This window comes from Triticum aestivum, chromosome 5D, assembly GCF_018294505.1.
Source record: "Triticum aestivum cultivar Chinese Spring chromosome 5D, IWGSC CS RefSeq v2.1, whole genome shotgun sequence".
In the NCBI taxonomy this organism is placed as follows: domain Eukaryota; kingdom Viridiplantae; phylum Streptophyta; class Magnoliopsida; order Poales; family Poaceae; genus Triticum; species Triticum aestivum.
In genome coordinates this window covers 2693867-2719490 of record NC_057808.1, presented here as the reverse complement: position 1 = coordinate 2719490, position 25624 = coordinate 2693867, and the positions used below count along the sequence as shown (strand labels likewise).

The 25624-nt window shown below is 39.9% G+C and overlaps 1 protein-coding gene across 2 annotated transcripts; it reads right to left on the bottom strand.

The window, feature by feature from the left end:
• Nucleotides 1-18549: 18549 nt before the first annotated feature.
• Nucleotides 18550-23412, bottom strand: LOC123124045 (carotenoid 9,10(9',10')-cleavage dioxygenase-like). 2 transcript variants are annotated; one of them, XM_044544751.1, is made up of 14 exons: nt 22941-23412; nt 22744-22814; nt 22594-22608; nt 22304-22415; nt 21380-21479; nt 21213-21275; nt 20957-21067; nt 20686-20873; nt 20319-20457; nt 19746-19863; nt 19552-19668; nt 19142-19411; nt 18915-19026; nt 18550-18779 (listed from the first exon to the last, which is right to left on the bottom strand). In XM_044544751.1, the coding sequence occupies exons 1-14, from the start codon at nt 23352-23354 to the stop codon at nt 18750-18752; spliced, it is 1860 nt and encodes a 619-aa protein (XP_044400686.1). In that variant the 5' UTR covers nt 23355-23412; the 3' UTR covers nt 18550-18749. The 2 variants fall into 2 exon arrangements, with proteins under 2 accessions (XP_044400686.1, XP_044400687.1); XM_044544752.1 differs by having other exon boundaries at nt 19567-19668; nt 22941-23408.
• Nucleotides 23413-25624: the final 2212 nt, after the last annotated feature.

The window sequence follows — 25624 nt, the reverse complement described above, 5'->3', positions numbered from 1 at the left end:
ACAGTAATTTTGGAACACACGGGTAGTTGCCTCACATGCAACGAGATACTCACCGATACTCATATGCCATGCACAACCTTTCACGCAAATATGCAAAACACCCATCATATCAAAGGTTCAAACATGCTTGCCTGGTTCAGAGAAGTCGGAGTCTAGCTCGGCGAAGTTCGCGGCTCCGTCACCTCTCCCGGAACCTACGGTATAGTGAAAAATGCATACTAACGTGAAAACCAACGCGTGCATAAAAGTTGTTCCAAAAAAATTTCAAATAAATCCCATAAAAAACTAGACAAAATTATAAGACTGTCAGAAAAAGAATCACTCAAAAATCACTTTTTATTAAAAAGTTATATGGGTTTCTGTCCAGGGACTCATCTATAATGAAACAGAAAAGTTCCAGGGGTTTAACTGGGAAAACAGAAAACGGTTCGAATAGAAACGCGCCAGCCCACAGAGAAAACGTACTCTGCCCGAAGGCGCCAACAGAAAACGCTTCGGCTGTGAAAGAAGAGAGGCTGACGTGGGGGGTCCACATGTCAGGTTTGAAAAACCTCGCCGGCGCCCGAAGGCTGCGGTGGTCGCCGGCGTCGAACCACGGCGTGTCAGGGAGATCGGAGTGTACCAAGAGTATCAGCGTGTCCTTCCGCGTCGGTGGGTGGTGGACTTGGGCGTCGGGGAGCACCACGTCGACGGCGACACTTTCTCCGGCGGACGGCGGCTCGGGTGATGGTGGGGAACTCCGGTGGTGTGCTGCAAACTTCGAATTGAAGCGCGGGTCAGAAGGAGGGATGCACTAGAGGGCTACTGGCAAGAGATGGGAGGCAGAGATGCACGCACGGGAGCGAATCGAGCTGGATCCCGTGGCGGGTCGCGGCGGCCGGAGTTGAGGAAGGAGACTTCCTCGGGGCTCTTCCAGTGGCTAGGCGGGGTCTTGGTGGAGTGCGGAGGTGGTGTGGGTACTAGCTGGAGCTCGGGGCCTCTATTTATAGGCGACTCGAGGGGGTGGCCGTGAACGGAGAATCTCCGGCGAGCAATTACGGCGATGCAGTGGATTGGCAGGGGGTTTAGGTGGCCAGGCAGCATCAGTGGGGGTTACTGGTCCCGTTCCACTGCTAAACTCGGTCGGGCATGGCGTAATGGCGCCGGTCTTCGTCGGGGTCGCCGTACTGGCACGGCGGCGGCAGAGAGCGCGCTCCGCGCCTAGCGGTTCACGACGAGGGTGGCAGCGCGCATGGGGGAGTGGAAGACCACGCGGCGGCCTCCGGTGGCTTGGGCAGCGCTGGCCAGCGCCGTCTACGCTGTGCTTCTTCCTGGCGGCCGCAAAGCCGCCGCTGGCGTCGGTCACGGGGCGGCGCACCTCCTGTTGCTCGTCGCCGACGCCCGCAAGCATCCAGGCGCTCGTGCGGTGCAGAGGACAAGGGGGAGGGGACAGGGAACACGGCGACGCCGGGCACTGGTGAGATCGGCAACGGACACTGAAGAAACGATAGTGGTTCAGACACTGTTAACTGAATTTGACTGAACATGATATTGACAGTGCTCTGAAGGTGTTCGATGAAATGATAAGGTGTGAAGAAAATTTTTCCTGGAGCTGGGACTTGGTGAGGTGACCTCTCAATGCACCCAGAGGCTGCCTGATTTTTCTCAGAATTTTTGGAGAAGGATTTGAATGAATTTTATCAAATTTGGCAAATCTGGTCCAAACTTGCAGCAAGTATAGTTTGAAAATTTTGAACTGGAGACCAGTGGATCTTCATGGATCTTGGTTGAGGGTTCAAAGGACTAGGAAGGGAAATTGGTTTGGGGGCAAAATCAAAGCAGAAGGAGTAGTTCCTTTGTAAACCTCCAAGGATCAAGATATAAGGCAGAAATTGTTTTTGATAAGAAATAAATGGGAAAATTTATATGGAGAGGTTCAACTTGCTGGATTTGAAGTAAATCATGATTCAAAGATGAGGAAAGGTTTATGGGAGTGGATTTGCACTAAGTTCATGGCAAGAGAGATTTGTTGAAAGTGGAAAAAGATCATTCCAAAAGCTATAGGGCTTTTCAAGGAATTGTCAAAAGACATTTTTCCAAGAGAGAAGTATTTTGGTTTGAGTCCAAATAAAAAGAAAGAATCTCCAAGACCAAAAATCAAGTCTTGGGTGAAACCAAATAAAACTCTTGCCATAAAAAAATATTTTGAAAGGGAGGGTTGTTTTGAAGAAAATTTTTAAATCACCTCCCTCAAGTCAAATAAAAGTTTTGAAAAGGCCAAATAAAATTTTGGGTGTCACAGCTTTTTAATAGTAGAATCCGCCAAGTGCAAATTCAAAGAGCATTCTTCAAGATTAGCAAGACCAAGCACATCACATAAAGATTTCGGAATTGTAGAAACACTAGCACCCAAGTCACACAAAGCAAAACACTCATAATTTTTAATCTTGACTTTGATAGTAGGTTCCCATTCATCATGCAATTTTTCTTCAAAAGCTTTCATCATGGCATGAACAATATGTTTAGTAAAAGCTTTATTTTGTTCATAGGCATGAGGTGAATTTATCATGGATTGCAACAAAGAAATACAATCAATCAAAGAGCAACTATCATAATTAAAGTCTTCGAAATCCAAAAAAGTGGGCACATCACTAGTTAAAGTCTTGACCTCTCCAAACCCACTTTCATCAATTTTCTCAACAAGATTTTCACCCTCCGAAATATTGGGACGCCTTCTACCCAAAGTTGAATCTTTTCCAGTCCCTTTTTCATCAATCTTAACTTTACTAAACAAGGAATCAACAGAAGAAACACCAATCATTTTAAGATCTTCATCACTTTTATCCTCTAATGAGATTGGTTTAGCGGCCATTTGATTTACTAAGGTAGCTTGTGCATTGGATATTTTTCCTAGCATACTTTCGGCAAAAGCATACTTAGATTGGAGGTTGCAAACTTCTCTACTAATATCATCAAGTTGTTTTGTAATAGCATCTTGCACAACGGGGTGCTCCTTAAGTTCTTCAGTAAAATATTTATTATGCTCAAATTGTGAGTCATATATTCCTTAGTACTCTTCTCAATTTAAAGCAAAATATTTGGGTAAGGAACATCATAATATTTACTTTGCGGCATCATAACTATGCAAACAAGAACACACACAAAAACAGATCCGGCAAGATAACGGCGAACGGAAAAGGAGAGGCGGATAAAACGGCAAATTTTTGTGAAGTGGGGGAGAGGAAAATGAGAGGAAAATGGCAAATAATGTAAATTGCGAGGAGATGATATTTGTGATTAGGAACCTGGTATATGTTGAAGATCCTCCCCGACAACGGCGCCTGAAATTCCTTTTGATTTCGCTTGAAGCTACGTCGGTATTTCCCCAAAGAGGAAGGGATGATGCAGCATAGCGGCGGTAGGTATTTCCCTCAGATATGAAACCAAGGTTATCGAACCAGCAGGAGAACCAAGCACCACAACGTAAACTGCCCCTGCACACAAATAACAACACCTCGCAACCCATTGTGCTAAAGGGGTTGTCAATCTCTTTCAGGTAACGGCGCCAGAAACGGCATGCGGATGAGAGAAAGTTGTAATAGATTTAATAAATAGATCGCAAATAAAATAAAGTGCAGCAAAGTATTTTTGTATTTTTGGTTTAATAGATCTGAAAATAAATGCAAGGAAAAATTAGATCGCAAAGGTAAATATGAGAAAGAAGACTCGGGGGGCCGTAGATTTCACTAGTGGCTTCTCTCGAGAAAAATAGCAAACGATGGGTAAACAAATTACTGTTGGGCAATTGATAGAACTTCAACTAATTATGACGATATCCAGGCAATGATCATTATATAGGCATCACGCCCAAGATTGGTAGACCGACTCCTGCCTGCATCTACTACTATTACTCCACACATCGACCGCTATCCAGCATGCATCTAGTGTATTAAGTTCATGGAGAAACGGAGTAATGCAATAAGAATGATGACATGATGTAGACAAGATCTATCTATGTAGAGATAGACCCCATCGTTTGATCCTTAGTAGCAACGATACATACGTGTCGGTTCCCTTTCTGTCACTGGGATCAAGCACCGTAAGATCGAACCCACTACAAAGCACATCTTCCCATTGCAAGATAAATAGATCAAGTTGGCCAAACAAAACCCAAATATCGGAGAAGAAAAACGAGGCTATAAGTAATCATGCATATAAGAGATCAAAGAAGCTCAAATAACTTTCATGGATATAAAAATATATAACTGATCATAAACTCGAAGTTCATCAGATCCCCACAAACACACCGCAAAAGAGTTACATCATATGGATCTCCAAGTGACTATTGTATTGAGAATTTAGCGAGAGAGAGAAAGCCATCTAGCTACTAACTACGGACCCGAAGGTCTACAAAGAACTACTCACGCATCTCGGAGAGGCACCAATGGAGGTGGTGAACCCCATCAGAGATGGTGTCTGGATTGGATATAGTGGTTCTGGACTCTACGGCAGCTGGATGAATATTTCGTCGAATCCCCTAGGGTTTCTGGAATATTGGGGTATTTACAGAGCAAAGAGGCGGTCCGGGGGCACCCGAGGTGGGCACAACCCACCCAGGGCGCGCCTGGGCCTCCTGGCGCGCCCTCGTGGGTTGTGCCTCCCTCGGGGAACCCCCAGGAGCAGCCAGGGCCCGTTGTGTTCCTTCTGGCCCATAAAAATTCTTTGTGAAGTTTCATTGCATTAGGACTCCATATGATATTGATTTCCTGTGATGTAAAAAACATGCAGAAAACAACAACTAACACTTGGCACTATGTCAATAGGTTAGTACCAAAAAATGATGTAAAATGATTATAAAACATCCAAGATTGATAATATAACAGCATGGAATAATAAAAAATTATAGATACGTTGGAGACGTATCAGCATCCCCAAGCTTAACTCCTACTCGTCCTCGAGTAGGTAAGTGATAAAAACAGAATTTTTGATGTAGAATGCTTCCTAACATGTCATATCATATTCTTTTATTTATAGCATGGACAATTGGACTTTTATGTGATTAAAAGCAATAGTCTAGTTTTGACATAATAATTTAGATACTCAAGCATATCAACAAGAAACCATGTCTTTCAAAATATCAATGCTAAAATAAGTTATCCCTAGCCCATCATGCTAAATCATTGATCCATTCATGAAACACACTCGAATATTAACTACACCCAATACTTAAGTACGATCATATTGCCTCCTAGTTGGTGCTTTTGTAAGAGAAGATGGAGACTCAAATTCAAAATAAAAATTGCATAGAGTAAAAGAAAGGCCCTTCGCAGAGGGAAGTAGGGATTTGTAGAGGCGCCAGAGCTCAAAGCGAAAAATTAGATATAAAAACATTTTGGGAGGTGCATCCATCCCACCAACAAAAATGACTTAGAGTTCCCAACACTTTCCATGCTAGATATGCCATAGGCGGTTCCGAAACAGAAAATAAAGTTTATTCCTTTTTCCACCATACTTTCACTCTCCATGGCTAGCCGTATCCATAGTTGCCCTCCATACCAACACTTTCCAAGGAATTTATTATTTGAAAACATAAAGTAAATTCATTTTTGCATTTCGGGACTGGGCATCTCTAAAACCTTTGCCTTACTCTCGTGCAATGACAAGTGAATAAACACTCATCATGAGAATAACACATCCAGCATGGAAAATATTAGCCACCCGTCACTGCTCCGCGAGCAAAACAAACACACAAAAGAGAAGTTTATTTTGAAAATTAGAGATGGCACATGCAAATTTGCTTAGAATGACAAAAGAATACCGCATATAGATAGATATAGTGGACTCATGTGGCAAAACTGGTTTAAAGGATTTTGCATGCACAAGTAGAGATCATACTTGGTGCAAAATGAAGGCTAGCAAAAGATTTAGAAGCGACCAACCAATAAACGAATAATCTCATAAGCAAGCATTAAGCATAATTAACACCGAATAATGCACCATAAGTAGGATATAATTTTATTGCATGACTATTGACTTTCGTACTTGCATAGGGAATCACAAACCTTAACACCAATATTCTTACTAAAGCATAATTACTCATCAACACAACTGAAATATCACATCATGATATCTCAAAACTATTACCAAGAATCAAGTTTATTTTGTCCAATGATCTTCATGAAATTTTTTCTTATATCCTTCTTGGATATCTATCACTTTGGAACTAATTTTCATGTGTTGCTTTTCATAATCTCAAACAAATATAAGTGAAGATCAAGAGCATAATTTTTCTTTCTCTCAAAATAATTTAAGTGAAGCAAGAGAGAATTTCTTGAAAATTTTACTCACTCTCAAATAAATCTAAGTGAAGCAAGAGAGCATTTCTTCAAAAATACTAAAGCACACCATGCTCAAAAAGATATAAGTGAAGCACTAGAGCAAGTCCATAGCTCATAAAAATTTAAGTGAAGCATAGAGAGCAATTCTAACAAGTCATGACATAATTTTGGCTCTCTCAAATAGGTGTGTCCAGCAAGGATTGATGACTTAAAACACAAAATAAAACAAGCAAAGACTCATATCATACAAGACGCTCCAAGCAAAACACATATCATGTGACGAATAAAAATATAGTTTCAAGTAAAATACCGATAGTCGTTGGAAGAAAGCGGGGATGCCACTCGGGGGCATCCCCAAGCTTAGTTGGTTGCTCATTTTTGGATAATAGCTTGGAATGTCGGGGCATCCCCAAGCTTAGGCTCTTCTATCCTCCTTCATCCATCGTAAGATAACCCAAACCTTGAAAACTTCAATCACACAAAACTCAACAAAACCTTCGTGAGGTCCGTTAGCATAAGAAAGCAAACCACTACTATAAGTACTGTATCAAACCAATTCATATTTTGTTTCTGTATTATATATACTGTATTCCAACTTTTATATGGCAAAAACTCATCAAAGAAAACCATAAAGCCATTGAAATAAGCACACAACACAAAGAAAACAGAATCTGTCAAAACAGAACAGTCAGTAGCAATCTGACTTTTACGAATACTTCTGTAACCCCAAAAATTCTGAAACAAATATTAAGACCAGGGTAATTTGTATATTAAAATTCTACAAAAAGAATCAGGGCAAAACCTCTTACTGATAAAAAATGAGAATTGTTTTCGTAAGCGCAAAGTTTCTGTCTTTTTCAGCAAGATCAAACAACTATCACCCAAGAAGATCCTATAGGTTCCACTTGGCACAAACACTAATTAAAACACAAAAAACACAATCATACCAGTAGCATAATTGTGTAAACACATAAAAACAGAAAGAAAAAGGCAAAAAATAAATTTTATTCATTGGGCTGCCTCCCAACAAGTGATATAGTTTTATGCCCTTAGCTAGGCATAATGCAAGGATCTAAGTTTTGTCATCCTTGGTTCGGGATCCATAAGATGCCCTCATGACTGATCCTTAAGGTGGCTTAATTATTTGTCTAGGGAAGTGTTCCATACCCTTTCTCAAAGGAAATTGGAACTTGATATTGCCTTCTTTCATATCAGTCACGGCACCGATAGTGCGTAAAAACGGTCTAACAAGAATAATTGGACAAGACGGATTGCAATCAATATCAAGAACAATAAAATCTATGGGTACATAATTCCTATTTGCAAGAATAAGAACATCATTAATTCTTCCCATAGGCTTTTTAATAGTAGAATCCGCCAAGTGCAAATTCAAAGAGCATTCTTCAAGATTAGTAAGACCAAGCACATCACATAAAGATTTCGGAATTGTAGAAACACTAGCACCCAAGTCACACAAAGCAAAACACTCATAATTTTTAATCTTGACTTTGATAGTAGGTTCCCATTCATCATGCAATTTTCTAGGAATTGAAACTTCTAATTACAATTTTTCTTCAAAAGCTTTCATCATGGCATGAACAATATGTTTAGTAAAAGCTTTATTTTGTTCATAGGCATGAGGTGAATTTATCATGGATTGCAACAAAGAAATACAATCAATCAAAGAGAAACTATCATAATTAAATTCTTTGAAATCCAAAAGAGTGGGCACATCACTAGTTAAAGTCTTGACCTCTCCAAACCCACTTTCATCAATTTTCTCAACAAGATTTTCACCCTCCAAAATATTGGGACGCCTTCTACCTAAAGTTGACTCTTTTCCAGTCCCTTTTTCATCAATCTTAACTTTACTAAACAAGGAATCAACAGAAGAAACACCAATCATTTTAAGATCTTCATCACTTTTATCCTCTAACAAGATTGGTTTAGCGGCCATTTGATTTACTAAGGTAGCTTGTGCATCGGATATTTTTCCTAGCAGACTTTCGGCAAAAGCTTACTTAGATTGGAGATTGCAAACTTATCTACTAAGATCATCAAGTTGTTTTGTAATAGCATCTAGCACAACGGAGTGCTCCTTAAGTTCTTCAGTAAAATATTTATTATGCTCAAATTGTGAGTCATATATTCCTTAGTACTCTTCTCAATTTCAAGCAAAATATTTGGGTAAGGAACATCATAATATTTTCTTTGTGGCATCATAAATATGCAAACAAGAACACACACAAAAACAGATCCGGCAAGAAAACGGCGACCGGAAAAGGAGAGGCGAATAAAACGGCAAATTTTTGTGAAGTGGGGGAGAGGAAAATGAGAGGCAAATGGCAAATAATGTAAATTGCGAGGAGATGATATTTGTGATTAGGAACCTGGTATATGTTGAAGATCCTCCCTGGCAACGGCGCTAGAAATTCCTTTTGATGTCGCTTGAAGCTACGTCGGTATTTCCCCAAAGAGGAAGGGATGATGCAGCACAGCGGCGGTAGGTATTTCCCTCAGATATGAAACCAAGGTTATCGAACCAGTAGGAGAACAAAGCAACACAACGTAAACAGCCCCTGCACACAAATAACAACACCTCGCAACCCGACGTGCTAAAGGGGTTGTCAATCCCTTTCGGGTAACGGCGGCAGAAACGGCATGCGGACGGGAGAAAGTTGTAATAGATTGAATAAATAGATCGCAAATAAAATAAAGTGCAGCAAAGTATTTTTTGTATTTTTGGTTTAATAGATCTGAAAATAAATGCAAGGAAAAAGTAGATCGCAAAGGCAAATATGAGAAAGAAGACCCGGGGGGCGTAGATTTCACTAGTGGCTTCTCTCGAGAAAAATAGCAAATGGTGGGTAAACAAATTACTGTTGGGCAATTGATAGAACTTCAAATAAGTATGACGATATCCAGGCAATGATCATTATATAGGCATCACGTCCAAGATTAGTGGACCGACTCCTGCCTGCATCTACTACTATTACTCCACACGCTATCCAGCATGCATCTAGTGTATTAAGTTCATGGAGAAACGGAGTAATGCAATAAGAATGATGACATGATGTAGACAAGATCTATCTATGTAGAGATAGACCCCATCATTTTATTCTTAGTAGCAACGATACGTACGTGTCGGTTCCCTTTCTGTCACTGGGATCAAGCACCATAAGATCGAACCCACTACAAAGCACCTCTTCCCATCGCAAGATAAATAGATCAAGTTGGCCAAAAAAACCCAAATATCGGAGAAGAAATACAAGGCTATAAGTAATCATCCATATAAGAGATCAAAGAAACTCAAATAACTTTCATGGATATAAAAAGATATAACTGATCATAAACTCAAAGTTCATCAGATCCCAACAAACACACCGCAAAAGTGTTACATCATATGGATCTCCAAGAGACCATTGTATTGAGAATTCAGCGAGAGAGAGAAAGCCATCTAGCTACTAACTACAGACCCGAAGGTCTACAAAGAAATACTCACGCATCATCGGAGAGGCACCAATGGAGGTGGTGAACCCCATCCGAGATGGTGTCTAGATTGGATCTGGTGGTTCTGGACTCTGCGGCGGCTGGATGAATATTTCGTCGACTCCCCTAGGGTTTCTGGAATATTGGGGTATTTATAGAGCAAAGACGCGGTCCAGGGGGCACCCTGGTGGGTTGTGCCTCCCCCGGGGCACCGCCTAGGCGCAGCCAGGGCCCGGTGTGTTCCTTCTGCCCATAAAAATTCTTCTTGAAGTTTCGTTGCATTTGGACTCCGTCTGATATTGATTTCCTGCGATGTAAAAAACATGCAGAAAACAGCAACTGGCACTTGACACTATGTCAATAGGTTAGTACCAAAAAATGATATAAAATGACTATAAAATGATTATAAAACATCCAATATTGCTAATATAATAGCATGGAACAATCAAAAATTATAGATACATTGGAGACGTATCAACCTATATACCTGAAGATGGGCACCGGAGGTGGGCCTGGGTGAGCACAACCCACCAGGGCGCGCCTGGGCTCCCTGGCACGCCTAGGTGGGTTGTGCCCACCTGGTGGGCCCCCTCTGGTAGTTATTTGCTCCAATAATTCTTAAATAATCCATAAAAATATCTGTGAAGTTTCAGCTTGTTTGGAGTTGTGCAGAATAGGTGGCCTGACGTAGCTTTTCCAGGTCCAGATTTCCAACTGCCGGAATTCTCCCTCTTGGTGGGTACCTTGCAAATTATGAGAGAAAAGGCATTAGAATTACTCCAAAAAGCATTATTATGGATAAAAACATCATAAATAATAGTAAGAAAACATGACGCAAAATGGACGTATCAACTCCCCCAAGCTTAGACCTCGGTTGTCCTCAAGCGAAAAACCAAAATCGAAAAAATGTCCACATGCTTTGAGAGAGAGGTGTCGATAAAAACAAAATACGGACATAGAAGCATCATGTTGATTATTATAACACCAAAAAAATTAAACATAGGACTCTTATCATAGAACTTTTATCATATACTTCTCATGAATAAGTAATAGTTCATCACACAATCGAAGTATAAAGCAAAAACTCTATTAGAAACCAACAAACTATGTTCTCAGTCGACTTTGCAACTACAATTCATCATCTTTTCAGGAAGGGTCACGTATCGGAGCCTTTAGGCAAGTCCACATACTCAACCATCATATAGTCTTCTATGATTGTTAACACTCACCTCGTACCCATGAGCAAAACGTTTCAACCAGACACATAGAAAGATAGGGGCTTATAGTTTCACCTCCCAACATATTCACCTCAAGGGTGATGTCAACAATAATAACTCATGCTATCCATATTCAACTGGACATATGTGCCTAGATCTTTCCTCACCACATGATGCTTGCCAAAGGAGAAAATAAAAAGGAATAGAAGGAAAACTTTGACTCTTTGCATAAAGGTAAATTCATAAAAGTAAAAGATAGGCCCTTCGTAGAGGGAAGAAGAGGTTGCCATGCGCTTATTTGTTTGTATGCTTAACCCCTTAGTGCAAAAGAACGTCACATTACATTGCCCCTTGTGATAGCGACCTTTATTATGCAGTCTGCCGCTTTTATTCTTCACCATCAAAAGTTCGTGCAATGCTCAATTTTCTCTTACACTAAATGAAATCACACATTTAGAAGAAATTTTTATTGCCTTTTTGCACCGATGACAACTTACTTGAGGGATCTTTCTCAATCCCTAGGTAGGTATGGTGGACACATGAAAAATAAGATTTGGGTTTAAGGGTTTTTGCATGCACAAGTAGTATCTCTACTTAGTGCGGAATTTTTGGCTAGCAAAGATAGGGGCAAGCACCACATGTTGAAGGATCTATGACAATATGACTTCTATGTGAATATAAACAAACATAAATCATTAAGTTGTCTTGCTTGTCCAACATCAACAATTTTGGCATATAATATTTTGATGAGGGCTCACAATCACAAAAGATTTCTAGGATAGTATATTTATATGTGGATCTTCTCTTCCCTTATTAATTCTTTCATGAGTTGCATCATTGACTAATGCTATGTTTGTCAATATCTAATAAAATTTCCTACTTCTACTTTTCCTTATGTGGTGCTATCACCTACCATAGGATTAGTATATGATCTTATTGATTTATTTCCTTTCTTTTATTTATTTCCTTTCTCCTTTTTCTTCTTTATTTGCAACATGAAAGTAAAGAAAGCAAAAACTCAAACTAAACTTTATGATATAACTTGCACACGATTACAAGGATAGATCACTAAGCAAACTATTAATGAACAAAGGATCGAACTAGCTTTTATTCATCTCATGCAAAAGATCGAACTAAAATAAGTAAAAGCAAAAAGATAGTGGGATGATACGATACCGGGGCACCTCCCCCAAGCTTGGCGGAAGCCAAGGGGAGTGCCCATACCTCATATTCAATTCTCCTTTGGTGGTGAAGAAGATGATGGCGGTGAAGTAGTATTCTCCAATATAACCATGAGTAGATCCTTCAAACCTTGAATCTCCCGAAGGGCTTGATGAATTAATTCACTGTTTTTCTTCACCTCAGCCATTATGTGTTTATTCTGAGGGCCCCATGGTTTGGTTCCTGCACTGTTTTCTCTTGGCTGAGATATGTCCCAGTTGGACGGTATGTGCCTACGAAGAGTGTTCTCGAATCCATAATTGTGAATCAAATTATGAAAATTGTTACGATGTAACCTTTGTAAGGGCCTCCTCGGTTGGAGCTCTTCTTGCACTTCCAGGATCGCTTGATTGTTCGATGATCCCATGGCTTGATGAGGATTAGGGTGAGTGAAGATGCCAGCTAGTGTACCCCTCTCGGAGGCCGGAGGGTGAATCCCAAAGGGACTTCCCTCTTCTTCCTCCATAGCAACCTCTTTGGCTTCATCCCTCCTTATATCTTCCTGAACCAACCTTATGTCTCCTTCTCCATTGTTGAAGGGTGAGGAAGACATGACATTGTTCTAGTTGAATCTGTCAGAAAACAGCAAGAAAAGAGAACAGAGGATTTATCCACGATACGGTGATCAACAGGTTCGGGAAGTATATATAGATTTTTTATCTTGAAGGACAAGCATACGGGAGAAAAACAGAGTACGGAAGGTGCCCCAGGTGGGCACAACCCACCTGGGCGCGCCAGGCAAGCCTGGCACACCCTGGTGTCTTGTGCCCACCAGGGGACGCTTCCTAGAAGCTTCTTTATTTCCAAAATTCTTAAATATTCCAAAACTGATAAAAAATATTTTTGCAGATTTTTTGGAGTCCGTTTACTTACCGTATCATGTACCTCCTTATTTTCACGATTCTGGAGTGTTCCGGAAGTCTTCCGGTGTCAAAGTTTGGATAATATTACTTTCAATGTTAATGGGCGTACCTGAGATATAATGTTTTGTTCGTTTCCCATTAACAACCTTCGGGTTAGTACCCTCGGGATTATTTATTTTGATGGCTCTAGACCGGTAAACCTCCTCGATGACATATGTGCCTTCCCATTTTGAGAGGAGTTTTCCTGCAAAGAATCTGAAACGAGAGTTGTACTAAAGAACATATTCTCCGACTTTAAACTCACGCTTTTGGATTCTTTTGTCATGCCATCTTTTAGCTTTCTCTTCGAATAATTTTGCATTTTCATAAGCTTGGGTTCTCCATTCATCTAGAGAGCTAATATCAAATAACCTCTTTTCACCAGCAAGTTTGAAATCATAGTTGAGTTCTTTAACTGCCCAAAATGCCTTATGTTCCAACTCAAGAGGCAAATGACAAGCTTTTCCATAAACCGTTTTATAAGGAGACATACCCATGGGATTTTTATATGTTGTTCTATAAGCCCAAAGTGCATCATCTAATTTCTTAGACCAATTCTTCCTGGACCTATTGACAGTCTTTTGCAAAATTAATTTTAGTTCTCTATTGCTAAGTTCAACTTGACCACTAGACTGAGGATGATAGGGTGATGCAATTCTATGCTTAACATCATATTTGACAAGCATCTTACGGAAAGTACCGTGAATAAAGTGTGAACCACCATCAGTCATTAAATATCTAGGTACTCCAAACCTTGGGAAAATAACTTCCTTAAGCGTTTTAATAGAGGTGTTGTGATCAGCACTACTAGTTGGAATAGCTTCTACCCATTTAGTAACATAATCAACATCAACCAAAATATGTGTATACCCATTAGAGGAAGGAAAAGGTCCCATGTAATCAAATCCCCAAACATCAAATGGTTCAACGGCAAGTGAATAATTCATAGGCATTTCTTGACGCTTACTGATATTACCTATTCTTTGACATTCATCACAAGATAAGACGAACTTACGGGCATCCTTGAAGAGAGTAGGCCAATAAAATCCAGACTGCAATACCTTATGAGCAGTTCTATCTCTAGCATGATGCCCTCCATAAGCTTCAGAGTGACATTTCCGTAGGATTTGTCCCTGTTCATGCTCAGGTACACAACATCTAATAATACCATCCACTCATTCTTTATAGAGATGTGGGTCATCCCAAAAGTAATGTCTTAAATCATAGAAGAATTTTCTGTTTTGTTGGTATGTAAAGCTAGGTGGTAAATATTTAGCAACAATGTAATTAGCATAATCAGCATACCAAGGATTACTATGAGAAACATTTATTGCAGCTAACTGCTCATCAGGAAAACTATCATCAATAGGTAGTGGGTCATCAAGCACATTTTCAAGACTAGCCAAATTATCATCTACTGGGTTCTTAGGTCCTTTTCTATCAATGATATGTAAATCAAATTCTTGTAACAAGAGAACCCATCGAATAAGTCTAGGTTTAGCATCTTTCTTTTCCATAAGATATTTAATAGTAGCATGGTTTGTGTGAACAGTTACCTTGGAATCAACAATATAAGATCTAAATTTATCACAAGCAAACACCACTGCTAAGAATTCTTTTTCAGTGGTAGCATAGTGTATTTGAGCACTGTCTAGAGTTTTACTAGCATAATGAATAACATTCAGTTTCTTATCAACTCTTTGTCCTAGAACAACACCAACAACATAATCACTAGCATCACACATAATTTCAAAAGGCAAGTTCCAATCAGGTGGTTGAACAATAGGTGCAGATATTAAGGCTTTCTTGAGTGTTTCAAAGGCTTCTAAACAATCATCATAAAAAACAAAGGGAATATCCTTTTGCGAGAGACTAGTGAGAGGCCTAGAAATTTTAGAGAAGTCTTTGATAAATATCCTATAGAAACCAGCATGACCTAGGAAACTACGATTACCTTTTATATCTTTAGGACATGGCATTTTCTCAATTGCATCAACCTTAGCTTGGTCCACTTCAATACCCCTTTCAGAAATTTTATGACCCAATACAATGCCTTCATTAACCATAAAGTGGCACTTCTCCCAATTCAAGACGAGCTTTGTTTGTTCACATCTCTACAAAATTTGATCAGGATTGCTTAAACAATCATCAAAAGTCTTCCCATAAACAGAAAAGTCATCCATCAAAACCTCAACAATCTTTTCACAAAAGTCAGAGAATATAGCAATCATACATCTTTGAAAGGTAGCAGGTGCATTACATAAACCAAAAGGCATACATCTATAAGCATAGGTTCCAAAAGGACAAGTAAAAGTGGTCTTTTCTTGATCAGGTTGAAAAACAAGTATTTGTGAGAAACCAGAATATCCATCAAGGAAGCAAAAGTGTGTGTGCTTAGATAATCTTTCAAGCAGTTGATCAATAAAAGGCAAAGGGTAATGATCTTTTCTAGTTTCTTTGTTTAATTTTCTAAAATCAATTACCATTCTATAGCCTGTAACAATTCTTTGTGGAATGAGTTCACTCTTATCATTAGGAACAACAGTTATACCTCCTTTCTTAGGGACACAATGAAAAGGACTTACCCATCTACTATCAGCTATATGATAGATGAGGGAGGTAATCGGCGTCTGATACCATGTGACTTGGATGAATGAATGGCAATGGCACCTTGGGTGCTGCCATGGTATTGCACTGTTTATATAGGTTACATGTATAGAGGGGTGTGAGAGAGCGAGCGACATGCATGGCGATCATGTGATCATGCATGACGTGCAAGGAGAGGGAGAGAGAGGGTAGGTTGAATTCTAACAATCTCTAATATCAAAGGAGGATCTGCCGTCGTCGTGCTGGTTTGACCTCCCGCTCCCACCATCCTAGCGATCCCTCTCCTCTCCTCTCGGCTATTGCAAACTGCCACCAATGCATGCACGATCCAGATCACCAGGTAAAGAACGGAAGAAATGCACGCCCAGTCAATGCACCTATCGTTCAACCTTCTCTTTCCCCGTAGGACTCTATCCCCGCGCATACTGATGAGAAAAACAACAGAAAACAACGCTAGTTATAAACCATGGGTTTTTAATAATTACATATCCCCCAAATTTAAATTATTTTCTTATTTTTTTTAATTGTCTACACAATGCTAAAATTTCACTAAAGGAACTAGTGTTGCACATACGAATTCATCTGATTGAACACGTTCATTTCAGTTTTAGTTCTTACTTACGCCGCAATGCCAGAAAACATCGGTGATGCGATAAAGAATTGCATTTACATGTTTATTATATTCATCCATTCCATGGCTAAGTTGAATTCGTGAAAATGATATAAACAAGTTATCATTAGAAGTTCAAGTAGAATGTTATATATGTCATAACATTGTGTAATATGAAGCAATTGGGGAGTTCAAATCATTTGATGGTTTTTTCCATCCTTTCCCATAGCATTGGAGTATGTCAAAACAAGATTTCTTTATAGGATAAAACTTGTAGATAAATTGACCATTCTTCACCATTTCCTATATACAAGAATGCAACATCAGAACAATAAACCAGATTATGAAGAGTACAATTAACCATTTATCAACTGCTAATGCAAACTGAGCCCATGCAACTGTGAAATAAATATGGACTACGGCATCCTTGAACATGATGAAAGGAAATGGTACAATAAAAATAATGTGCACCATTTATCATTGATGACATTGCTTTTATATTGGTAGTGTGCACAAAACATCGTGTACTTTTGCTCGAAAATGCATTGGCAAGTCCATAAATATGGAATAGTGTTTTGTGCTTGCAAATTCATGCATCATTACAGATTCCGGCATTGGTATTGGCACAGGGTCAAGCATGATTCCATCCTTGATGATGACCCGGTATGTACAATAAGGAGGTTCATACATGTACCCAAAGGTGAACATTTCACTTGAAAGAATAATAACTACATCATCTAATCCAGTTTTCCTAAATGGAGGTAATAAATAGTATGTTGTCATTGTATTATTGTACCTGTAAATTGATCAACCTTTGGATGGGCAGTGAATGGATGCTTAAACTGTTTGTCATAATCCAACAACCCAAGAGTTTGCAGGTCTCCATCTTCAAGGACCTTAACAACGTCTGAAAACAAAAACAAAACTCATGTTCAATAGTTCCATAGTTATTTAATTGTCTAACCAAGAGTATTGATTCTAGTTGTGAAACTGGCATTTCAAAAACATTTTTACAATGGAATTATATCTTTACTATAGTTTTTCTCCATGGTTTTACTAGATACATGTTCATTAATAGCTTCATCGCTACCTAGTCATAATATTGCAGATAATCATTTTTATTCCATTGCATATTGTCAAAATTGTTTGTGTCGCAGAAAGAGTACTCATGTTACAATCAAAATTATAAACACAATATATGCCCTCTTTAACATGAGATGACATATTGTTCATGCAAAGTATTTGGGATTATTATGCCCGCAACAATGCATGGGGAATGATCTGCTATAGAAAGAAGATGTGCCTAGACACTGATTGCCTACATGGTTTATTTCACAATGCCATGAGTTTGCCATGATGGTATATAAGTGCAATATTAGCTTCAAAAGAAGGGACTGAATCAACAAATTGCCACTAAAATAAAATGGTCATGAAAAATATGTAATTTCCGTTGGTTAGTGCGGTTCGAATGAAGCAGTGAGTTTTGGGGTTCGAATACCACTTCCCTCACCATTTTGTGAAGGTTAAAAAAAGAAGAAAAAGTAAATGGGTCGAGCCCATTATGGAAGGGGGTCTAACGTACGGCTTATACGTTGTGACAAGCGGCCTGTCATACATACGAAAGAGGCTATGATTTGCCAAATCTCCATATTGCTCTTTATACGTTTAGTGAGGGGGGTTGTATTGAAGTGGGGCTCAATTTTAATTCCAAAAAAGAAGTTTCACGGATGGCCTCTAGTTATAAGCCAACTAGCCTAATGCACAGTGTTGCCAAGATCTTTTGCAATACCCTTGCGAGCAGATTGGGACCGGAGCAATCTGAATGATTCCGCACAAGAAAACATCTAAATAAACCTTATACGCACGCAGCGTACTATGTAGTTAAAGAGTGTGTACATATATTACTCTCTACTAATGAAATCTCCATCCTTGGCTACTGGGTTCTTTTTTTCCAAATACGAAAGGAACCCCAAGACAAAGGGAGTCCCCATGTAGGGCCCATCTACAGTATGCAGTGTTGGGCAGAGCCATCTGGATGATCCATCTAGGTTTATCAGAATTTAATATCAAATTTACTAGCTCTTTTGTTGTGTCAGTTTATTCAATAATTATACAAAGATTTGACTAGTAATTATTCCTATACATATATGTATAGTAATGCTACTTTCGTTTGTTTATACAGCTTATTGAACATGCTACTTTCCTTTATACATTTTTAAACAAGGCAAAATACTTGCCATTCTCAATAGAAGATATTTGCCAATTTAACTGGCGAAAAAGTAACTGAAACCCTTCACAACCTGCCAGTATGGCACACAAAAGGATACTACATCATACACACCATTCCAAAAATATATATTCGTGTAATGCTTCCTTTTATCACTCTTCACCACTCTACTTGATGTCCTAATTGTTCCTGCCAAAAAAATACAGACATTATTTATTTATTTTATCAACAAAAAGGAGCTGCCAATTGCAAATACCTTATATCTCCTGATGCTGACATAATCATAAAATGAAATAAGGAAACATATTTCAAGATGTAAAGTACCTCGTTGACAAAGAAGGCGTGGAATCCGTAAGGTACCCGGCTTGGCAGCTCAACAACTGCCACTGGATCAGCAGACATCGTCTTGGCATCAATAACATTTACTTCAGATTTCCTACATCCATGGTACACACAAAAGAACAACAAAATTTATCACATTAACTTCAGATTTCCTACATCCATGTAGCAAAATCATCTCCCCTTAGTGATGTAGGAAATGAAATGAGTACCCTGTGTTTTCATCGTGAACAAAGAATATCAAGTACCCATCGTCTTCTTCACCGGAAACACCGGGCTCCTTGGGCACAAAGACTGCCTCTGAGCAAAACATACCGGGGCTCAGGTCATATATGCCTGTCACATTTCCCCCAACTTCAAGATGCTCCTTGCTTCTCTCTGGTTTGGCATGTAGATCAAATTTTATGATGCCGGTCATTTTTAAGATTCCAGTCACCTTGATTGTGCTCTCAAGTATCATGCAGTAGATGTACCGCTGCTTTCTACGTTCAACAAAGTAACGTATGAGAGCAAGTTTGGTAGTTCCCAGAAGGAATGTTACTTTGAAATTTAAGTTTTGTCACGTGTTAATAGTTTTTAAAGGTATATGCATCATTGAAGAAAACAAACTCTGAAGTGATACCTCCAGTATAAGTACCTGCCAGTATAACTCTCATTGATTCGAGGAAAGTCTATGGCAGAGACAGACAGTTGCTTTTGCGAAGCAGCACCTGTTTTCATGTTGAATCTCATCTCGTACCTGAAAGATATATAATTAGGGCAAGCATTCGCTTGCATGGGATTAAAATAAAAGGTTGATATTGTGAGTATACATACAACTCATTCCCGTGGTCCTCAAGCTTGTCGCTTTGGTTACCATTCACCTGGTCCAAATCTACGTTGTTGTGACGGCAGGTAATCAGAATAACTTCGCTGCCTTCTTCCCACGCATTAGCTGCAAGAAGAGATGCTTCTTGTGATCAGTACAATAAGATTAACATGGAATGGAAATTATTGATAATTAGTGCAATGCATCAACTGGAAATGTGTACTCTGGCAAAAAAGGAAGATGGTTTGGCTCTCTTATTCATATTGTCAAGTCATTGTTGTCAAGTGGATTTTTTAATAATTAGATATCCCCAAAATTATCGTATTTATATTTTTTCGGTTTTGCATGCACAGTGCCAAACATCACTCAAGGAACTGATGTTGCACTTAATTCATCCTCTTGAACATGTTCATTTCATATTTAGTTCTTACTTATGCTTAGATATCAAACAACATTGTTGGGACAATAAAGCAATTGCATTTACATTTTTATATTCATCCTTTGCCTAGCTATGTTGAATGAAAAATGATATAGAAAGATTGCATATTCGGAGTTCAAGAAAAATGTTGGAGATAAAATACCATTGTGGAATATGAAGCAATTGGGGAGTTCAAACCATTTGATGTTTTTCTCGTCCTTCTCATAGCGTTGTAGTATACCAAAACGAGCTTTCTTTGCAGGATCAAACTTGTAGATAAATTCATCATTCTTCACCATTTCCTTTATACAAGAACGCAACAGGGTAAAATAAGACCAGAATATGAAGAGGAGTATTAACCATTTATCTTTTTTTTTCTTGCAAACATATGTTAATCCCATGCAAACATGAAGAAAGTATTGGCTATGGCATCCTTCAACATGATGAAAAGAAATGGTACAGGGCAAAAATATATGGAAGATATTTCTTCTTGATGTTATTTACCATTATATACATATATCATCATGTACCTTTGGTCGAAAAAGCATTGGCAAGTCCATAAATATGGAATAGTTTGCTGTAATGGCAAAGTCATGCATCATCATTACAGATTCCGGTATTGTTATTGGCACTGGATCAAGCATAATTCCATCCTTGGTGATGACTCGATATGTACAATAAGGAGGTTCATGCGAGTATCCAAAGGTGAACATTTCATCTGAAAGAAGGATAAAAACTACGTCATTTAACCCAATTTTCCTATATGGAAGTAAGGAATAATATGTTTTCACTGTAATGTACCTGTAAATGGATCAACCTTTGGATGAGCGGTGAAAGGATGTTTCAACCTTTGGTCATACTCCAACAACCCTAGAGTTTGCAGGTCTCCATCTTCAAGGATCCTAACAACATCTGAAAACAAAAATAGAAATTCATGCTCCACATTTGCTATATGTGCTCTTTATCATGCCGAGCGTATGGGATTATTATGCCCACAGCAACTTGCGGGACGTGATCTAGTATAGAAAGAAATTGTGCTAACATAATGATAACTTACATGGTTTATCTGATTCTGAGAGGGCCATGAGTTTGCCATGATGATATATAAACGCAGTATTCGCTGGAAAAGAAGGGAGTGTATCGACAAATTGCCATTAAAATAAAATTACCATGAAAAGTATGTAGATATACATCATGCAGTGACTACTTAAAGTAAAGAAGTACCTGGTCCAGTTCCATAAGTAGCATCCAAGACTTGAAGTTTCTTCCTAAGTTCTTGCGTTAAGACCATAAACAATCCAAAAAGGCCCTTTAGATCTCCAACCTATGAATATTGAGGGAAAAACTCACACATGCGCACAACTGACTGCCATTACTAAATCCAACTCGGGTGGGGAGAGTCACGGTGTTAGACTAATACTTCACCAAGCAAAAATGGTGGATTAAGTTACAATTATGTATGGTATATATTATAATCTATATCTATATCTATACCGACCTACTAATAAAGCAAGGTGCGTTTCTCCGATTTTTTTTCATTCATTCATCCTTTTTTTTATTTTTTAAGATTTTGTACTATCCGAGGGTTTTTTTTAGAGAGATTTTTACTATCCGAGGTGGTACTAATTTTTGGGCAAAAATACTTGCTGGTCTAGGCGAATTATTGGCCCACATATTCTGGCCCATGTAAGATTTCTAGCGGCCCTGCAGTAGGAGGCGAAAGAAAAAAAATTGTTCCATCGGCCCGGCTCGTCATGTGTGTACAAGCAACGTCTGATTCGCATATTAAATTAGTCCCACCTCGCCATTTTACACCTCACGTAACTCACGGGCATATGTGCTAGTCTTACTTAAGAGAGTACAAAAAGAGTTGCAAGCATGAATAAGAAAACCAGAGCATGGTTGGAGATGGCGACAATCAAGTGTTACATAATACTCCCTCCGTTCCTAAATGTAAGTCTTTGTAGAGATTTCACTACGAACCACATACGGATGTATATAGATGCATTTTAAGTTTAGATTCATCCATTTTGCTCCGTATGTAGTCCATCTAGTGGAATCTCTACAAAGACTTATATTTAGGAACGGATGGAGTAATTGAGTAACTATTAAGAAGATTCGGGTTTTCAGTCCAACAAATAAGCTTACCTTCATAAACTTTGCTCCACCAAAATACTCTTCTTGCTTGAAGCGAGAAGTCGTCACGTATCTTGATACATATGTAGCTTTCCCATCTTTAATGTGCAATGCATGGATCATTCTACAAGAAACAACGTGGAAGTCCATGTAACTAGGAAGCAAAAAGTTTGAAACAAAGACCAAATAAAGCTTTGTTTTATCAAAAGGTCGCGAGCAGTGGAACTGTATTGTAAACAGGAAAAACTGAATGTGCACGCAACCAATTCGGCACTCCACACAGAAGAGACTGTATCACCTACCCATCCCCATCAAACCTGTAGGGAAGAAAAAATACACAGAACAACAAATGAATTACTAGAAATGTGATCCTCAACTGTTGGAAGCAAACAACGGAATAATGTCTGTCTTTTAAGACGAATGTGAAATTGTCAAGACGTAAGAGTCAATACCAATGGTACCCTGCAACCGGGGCAAACTTTGGATTAGCCCCGACCCTAAGAAACTCTCCATTCAAGCACTCCTGCAGACAAAATAAAAAAAAGGAACATCATTAGGGAAAGAAATTAAGGATAATCTAGTGAGCTGCATGCATGGTTTCCATGAGAGAAGAAAATATTTTTGAAAGAATGAAGAGAGGGACGCTGACCGGGAGGTGTCCGCGGACGGGGAGGCCGGCTGTGGGAGGGGTCTCGTGCAGCACCGGGGCGAAGTTGCCAGAGAGCCAGGGGTTCGGCTCGGCCTTCTTGTCGTGGCCGAGGCGGACCACGAGCCGCTCGAGCATGTCCAGCGCCCAGGACGCCACCCCCTTGCGCGGCCTCGGCGCCGGCACCACCACGGCCGCCAACCCCTTCTTTTGCTGGGTATCTTCTCCCTTGGTGGCTGGTGGCGCTGAGATTTCCGGCTGGGTGGGCTTGTATTGGAGGCGGCGTTGGCTCGGACTTGGGAGCTTGGAAGAGGGAGGGACGGCACGGCAGCAATGGCGACAGCTACAGCCGACCGGCCGGCTTCCATTAGCCAAGCCAGCGGTGGCACGGTTGCCCGGCCGCGCCGTGGAACCCATCACAGGATCGCCTCACCTCTCTCTCTCTCTCTCTCTCTCTCTCTCTCTGGATTCCATCGCCCAAATCTCATGTCCTCCTTGTATACTCCATCGCACGGACTGATTCCACTTTGTTTCTCTACGAAATCCATTTTCTTGCGTCTCTCTCTGTAAACTGTGCATGTTTGAATGAACCGTTGGCGCCGCCGCCCACTGTACATTGACGCTGATATAGATCAAGATCAGCTCTTCATAGTCATTATCACGCATGTGCCATGAATTCCAAACTCTTACACAACCATACAGTGCCATGAACACACTGCCGAGGGAGTTCCTATCAGGCCTGTAATGATTTTTAAGCACAGAGCGCTGCTACCTGGCCCGGCGCAATAACACTACCTAGCCACCTGGTTACTGTAGTACCCGGTTTTTTTTAATTGTTTTTACTCATTTTTTATAAAGCATTTTTTGAAAATGCGGACAAAGAATTATATTTCTGAACTTTTAAACAAAACACGAGCATTTTTGGAAACTGCATATATACAAGTTTTGAAATTTCTGAACATTTTTTGAACAACGTGGACATTTTAAATAGTGAACATTTTTTGAAAAGACAAACATTTTTTGAGAACTCTGAGCAAAAAGTAGAAAACCCAAAAAAATGATAAAATTAAAAAATGGCGAGGAACTTTCTAGAAGGTTCCCAAAACCATCGAAAACCCATACTAGAGCCTTCCTAGTGTTAAATGGGCCGGCCCAGTTTGGTCTGCTCGTTCACACCCTGTGCGAATAGGCGACTACTTGACACTATATACATCAAATAGGAATTGCCCACCACCGAGACGATGGTGAAGACTTGAATCCTCTCAAGGATTTCCTCTACGAGCTGACGACTGCCCATGTTCCTCTGCTCCAACCACAAGTGCCACCTACCGCTCCTGACCTAACGAGGTCGTTACGAGGGACGAAGGCCACGACGGACGGCCCTGCCAGATTCAGCGGCCGTCTTGCGCCCAAACCAGCGGGCAACAACCTCCTCTCCATGGACAAAGCGTGCTTGGTCGTGCTGCGGAATCAGTGGTTCTGCTCTGGGAACGGCCGGCCCACTCCAGATGAGATCAAGAGGTATAAGGATTTGTAGAAATCTGAGCTACATGACAATGTTATCGTGGCGGTCACATTGCTCGTGGCCTCGATGACGGTCACCGTTTCATCTCTCTATGGCATCAACGGCTATATCCAACCACAACCCCCTGATTTTAAAGAAGATACAATTGCACGTGTTCAAGGGGTTCAGGTTCGAGGCATATTGGCTTAAGATGGAGGGGATTCAGAATGTGATTGAGACGGCCTGGACGAAGCATGTTCTCTAATGACGCGATTAGAACCTTACGCATCAAGGTCTCCAGAATGGCCACGACACTCAAGAAAAGGGATAAGCATATCCAAGCTAAGCAAAATCTGGCTTTCAACATTCGCAATGAGGTGATGTTTAATCTGAAACTCGTGATGGAGGAGAGAACCCTCTTAGAAAATGAGTTTAAACTTAGATAGTTCTCAAGCCTAGACTCTGGGGTATCACTGTTGTTGAACGAATAAGATGGCGACAGAGATCGAGGATGATTTGGATATGTGAGGGGGATGCCAACACTAAGTTATTCCATCTCCGAGTTAATGGTCGCGGAAGAAAGAACCACATCCCAATCTTGAAAGGTCAATTGGGAGAGGTCCTATAGAACATAGTGAAAAGGAGCAAATATTGCTATCACTTCACCTCTTTGATTGGAAAGAAGAATCCAGATAACCTGAGACTGGAATGGAATTCCATGCATCTGCTACATGCCAACCTCCATCACCTTGAAGCTAACATTACTAGAGATGAGTTAAATGTTGTTGTCTTGGACTTGCATGAGGAGAAGGCACTGTAGAAGGGTAGAGAGGGATTTGGTGAAATTGTTGTTGTATTGCTTGAGTCTCGTAGGCATGATCAACTTGAAGTACAAGACAAGATAAAATATATCTTATGCTATCCTATCTTTCCTAACTAATCATGATACTCAACAGGAGCAAGGTCCAGACGGTTGTATTAGTGCATTCTTCAAGTGTCTCTGCCATATAACTGAAGATGATCCTTTTTAGGAGACTATGCAAACGTCAGACTTGAGGGGCAATCAATGGAAGCTCCTAAATGGGGCAAATATAATTTAATTCCAAAAAACAATGTTGCATGGACCGCCTCTGGTTATAGGCCAATTAGCCTAATGCATAGTATTGTCAAGATCTTTTGCAAT

What these genes read in the sequence shown, in the direction of transcription:
- LOC123124045 (XM_044544751.1), bottom strand. Translation starts at nt 23,354, where the DNA reads ATGGGTTCCACGGCGCGGCCGGGCAACCGTGCCACCGCTGGCTTGGCT. An exon ending in CCGTCCGCGGACACCTCCCG is followed by an intron (nt 22,815 to 22,940) that starts GTCAGCGTCCCT and finishes TTTTGTCTGCAG; the next exon opens with GAGTGCTTGAATGGAGAGTT. An exon ending in ACGCCTTCTTTGTCAACGAG is followed by an intron (nt 18,780 to 18,914) that starts GTACTTTACATC and finishes TTTTTTTGGCAG; the next exon opens with GAACAATTAGGACATCAAGT.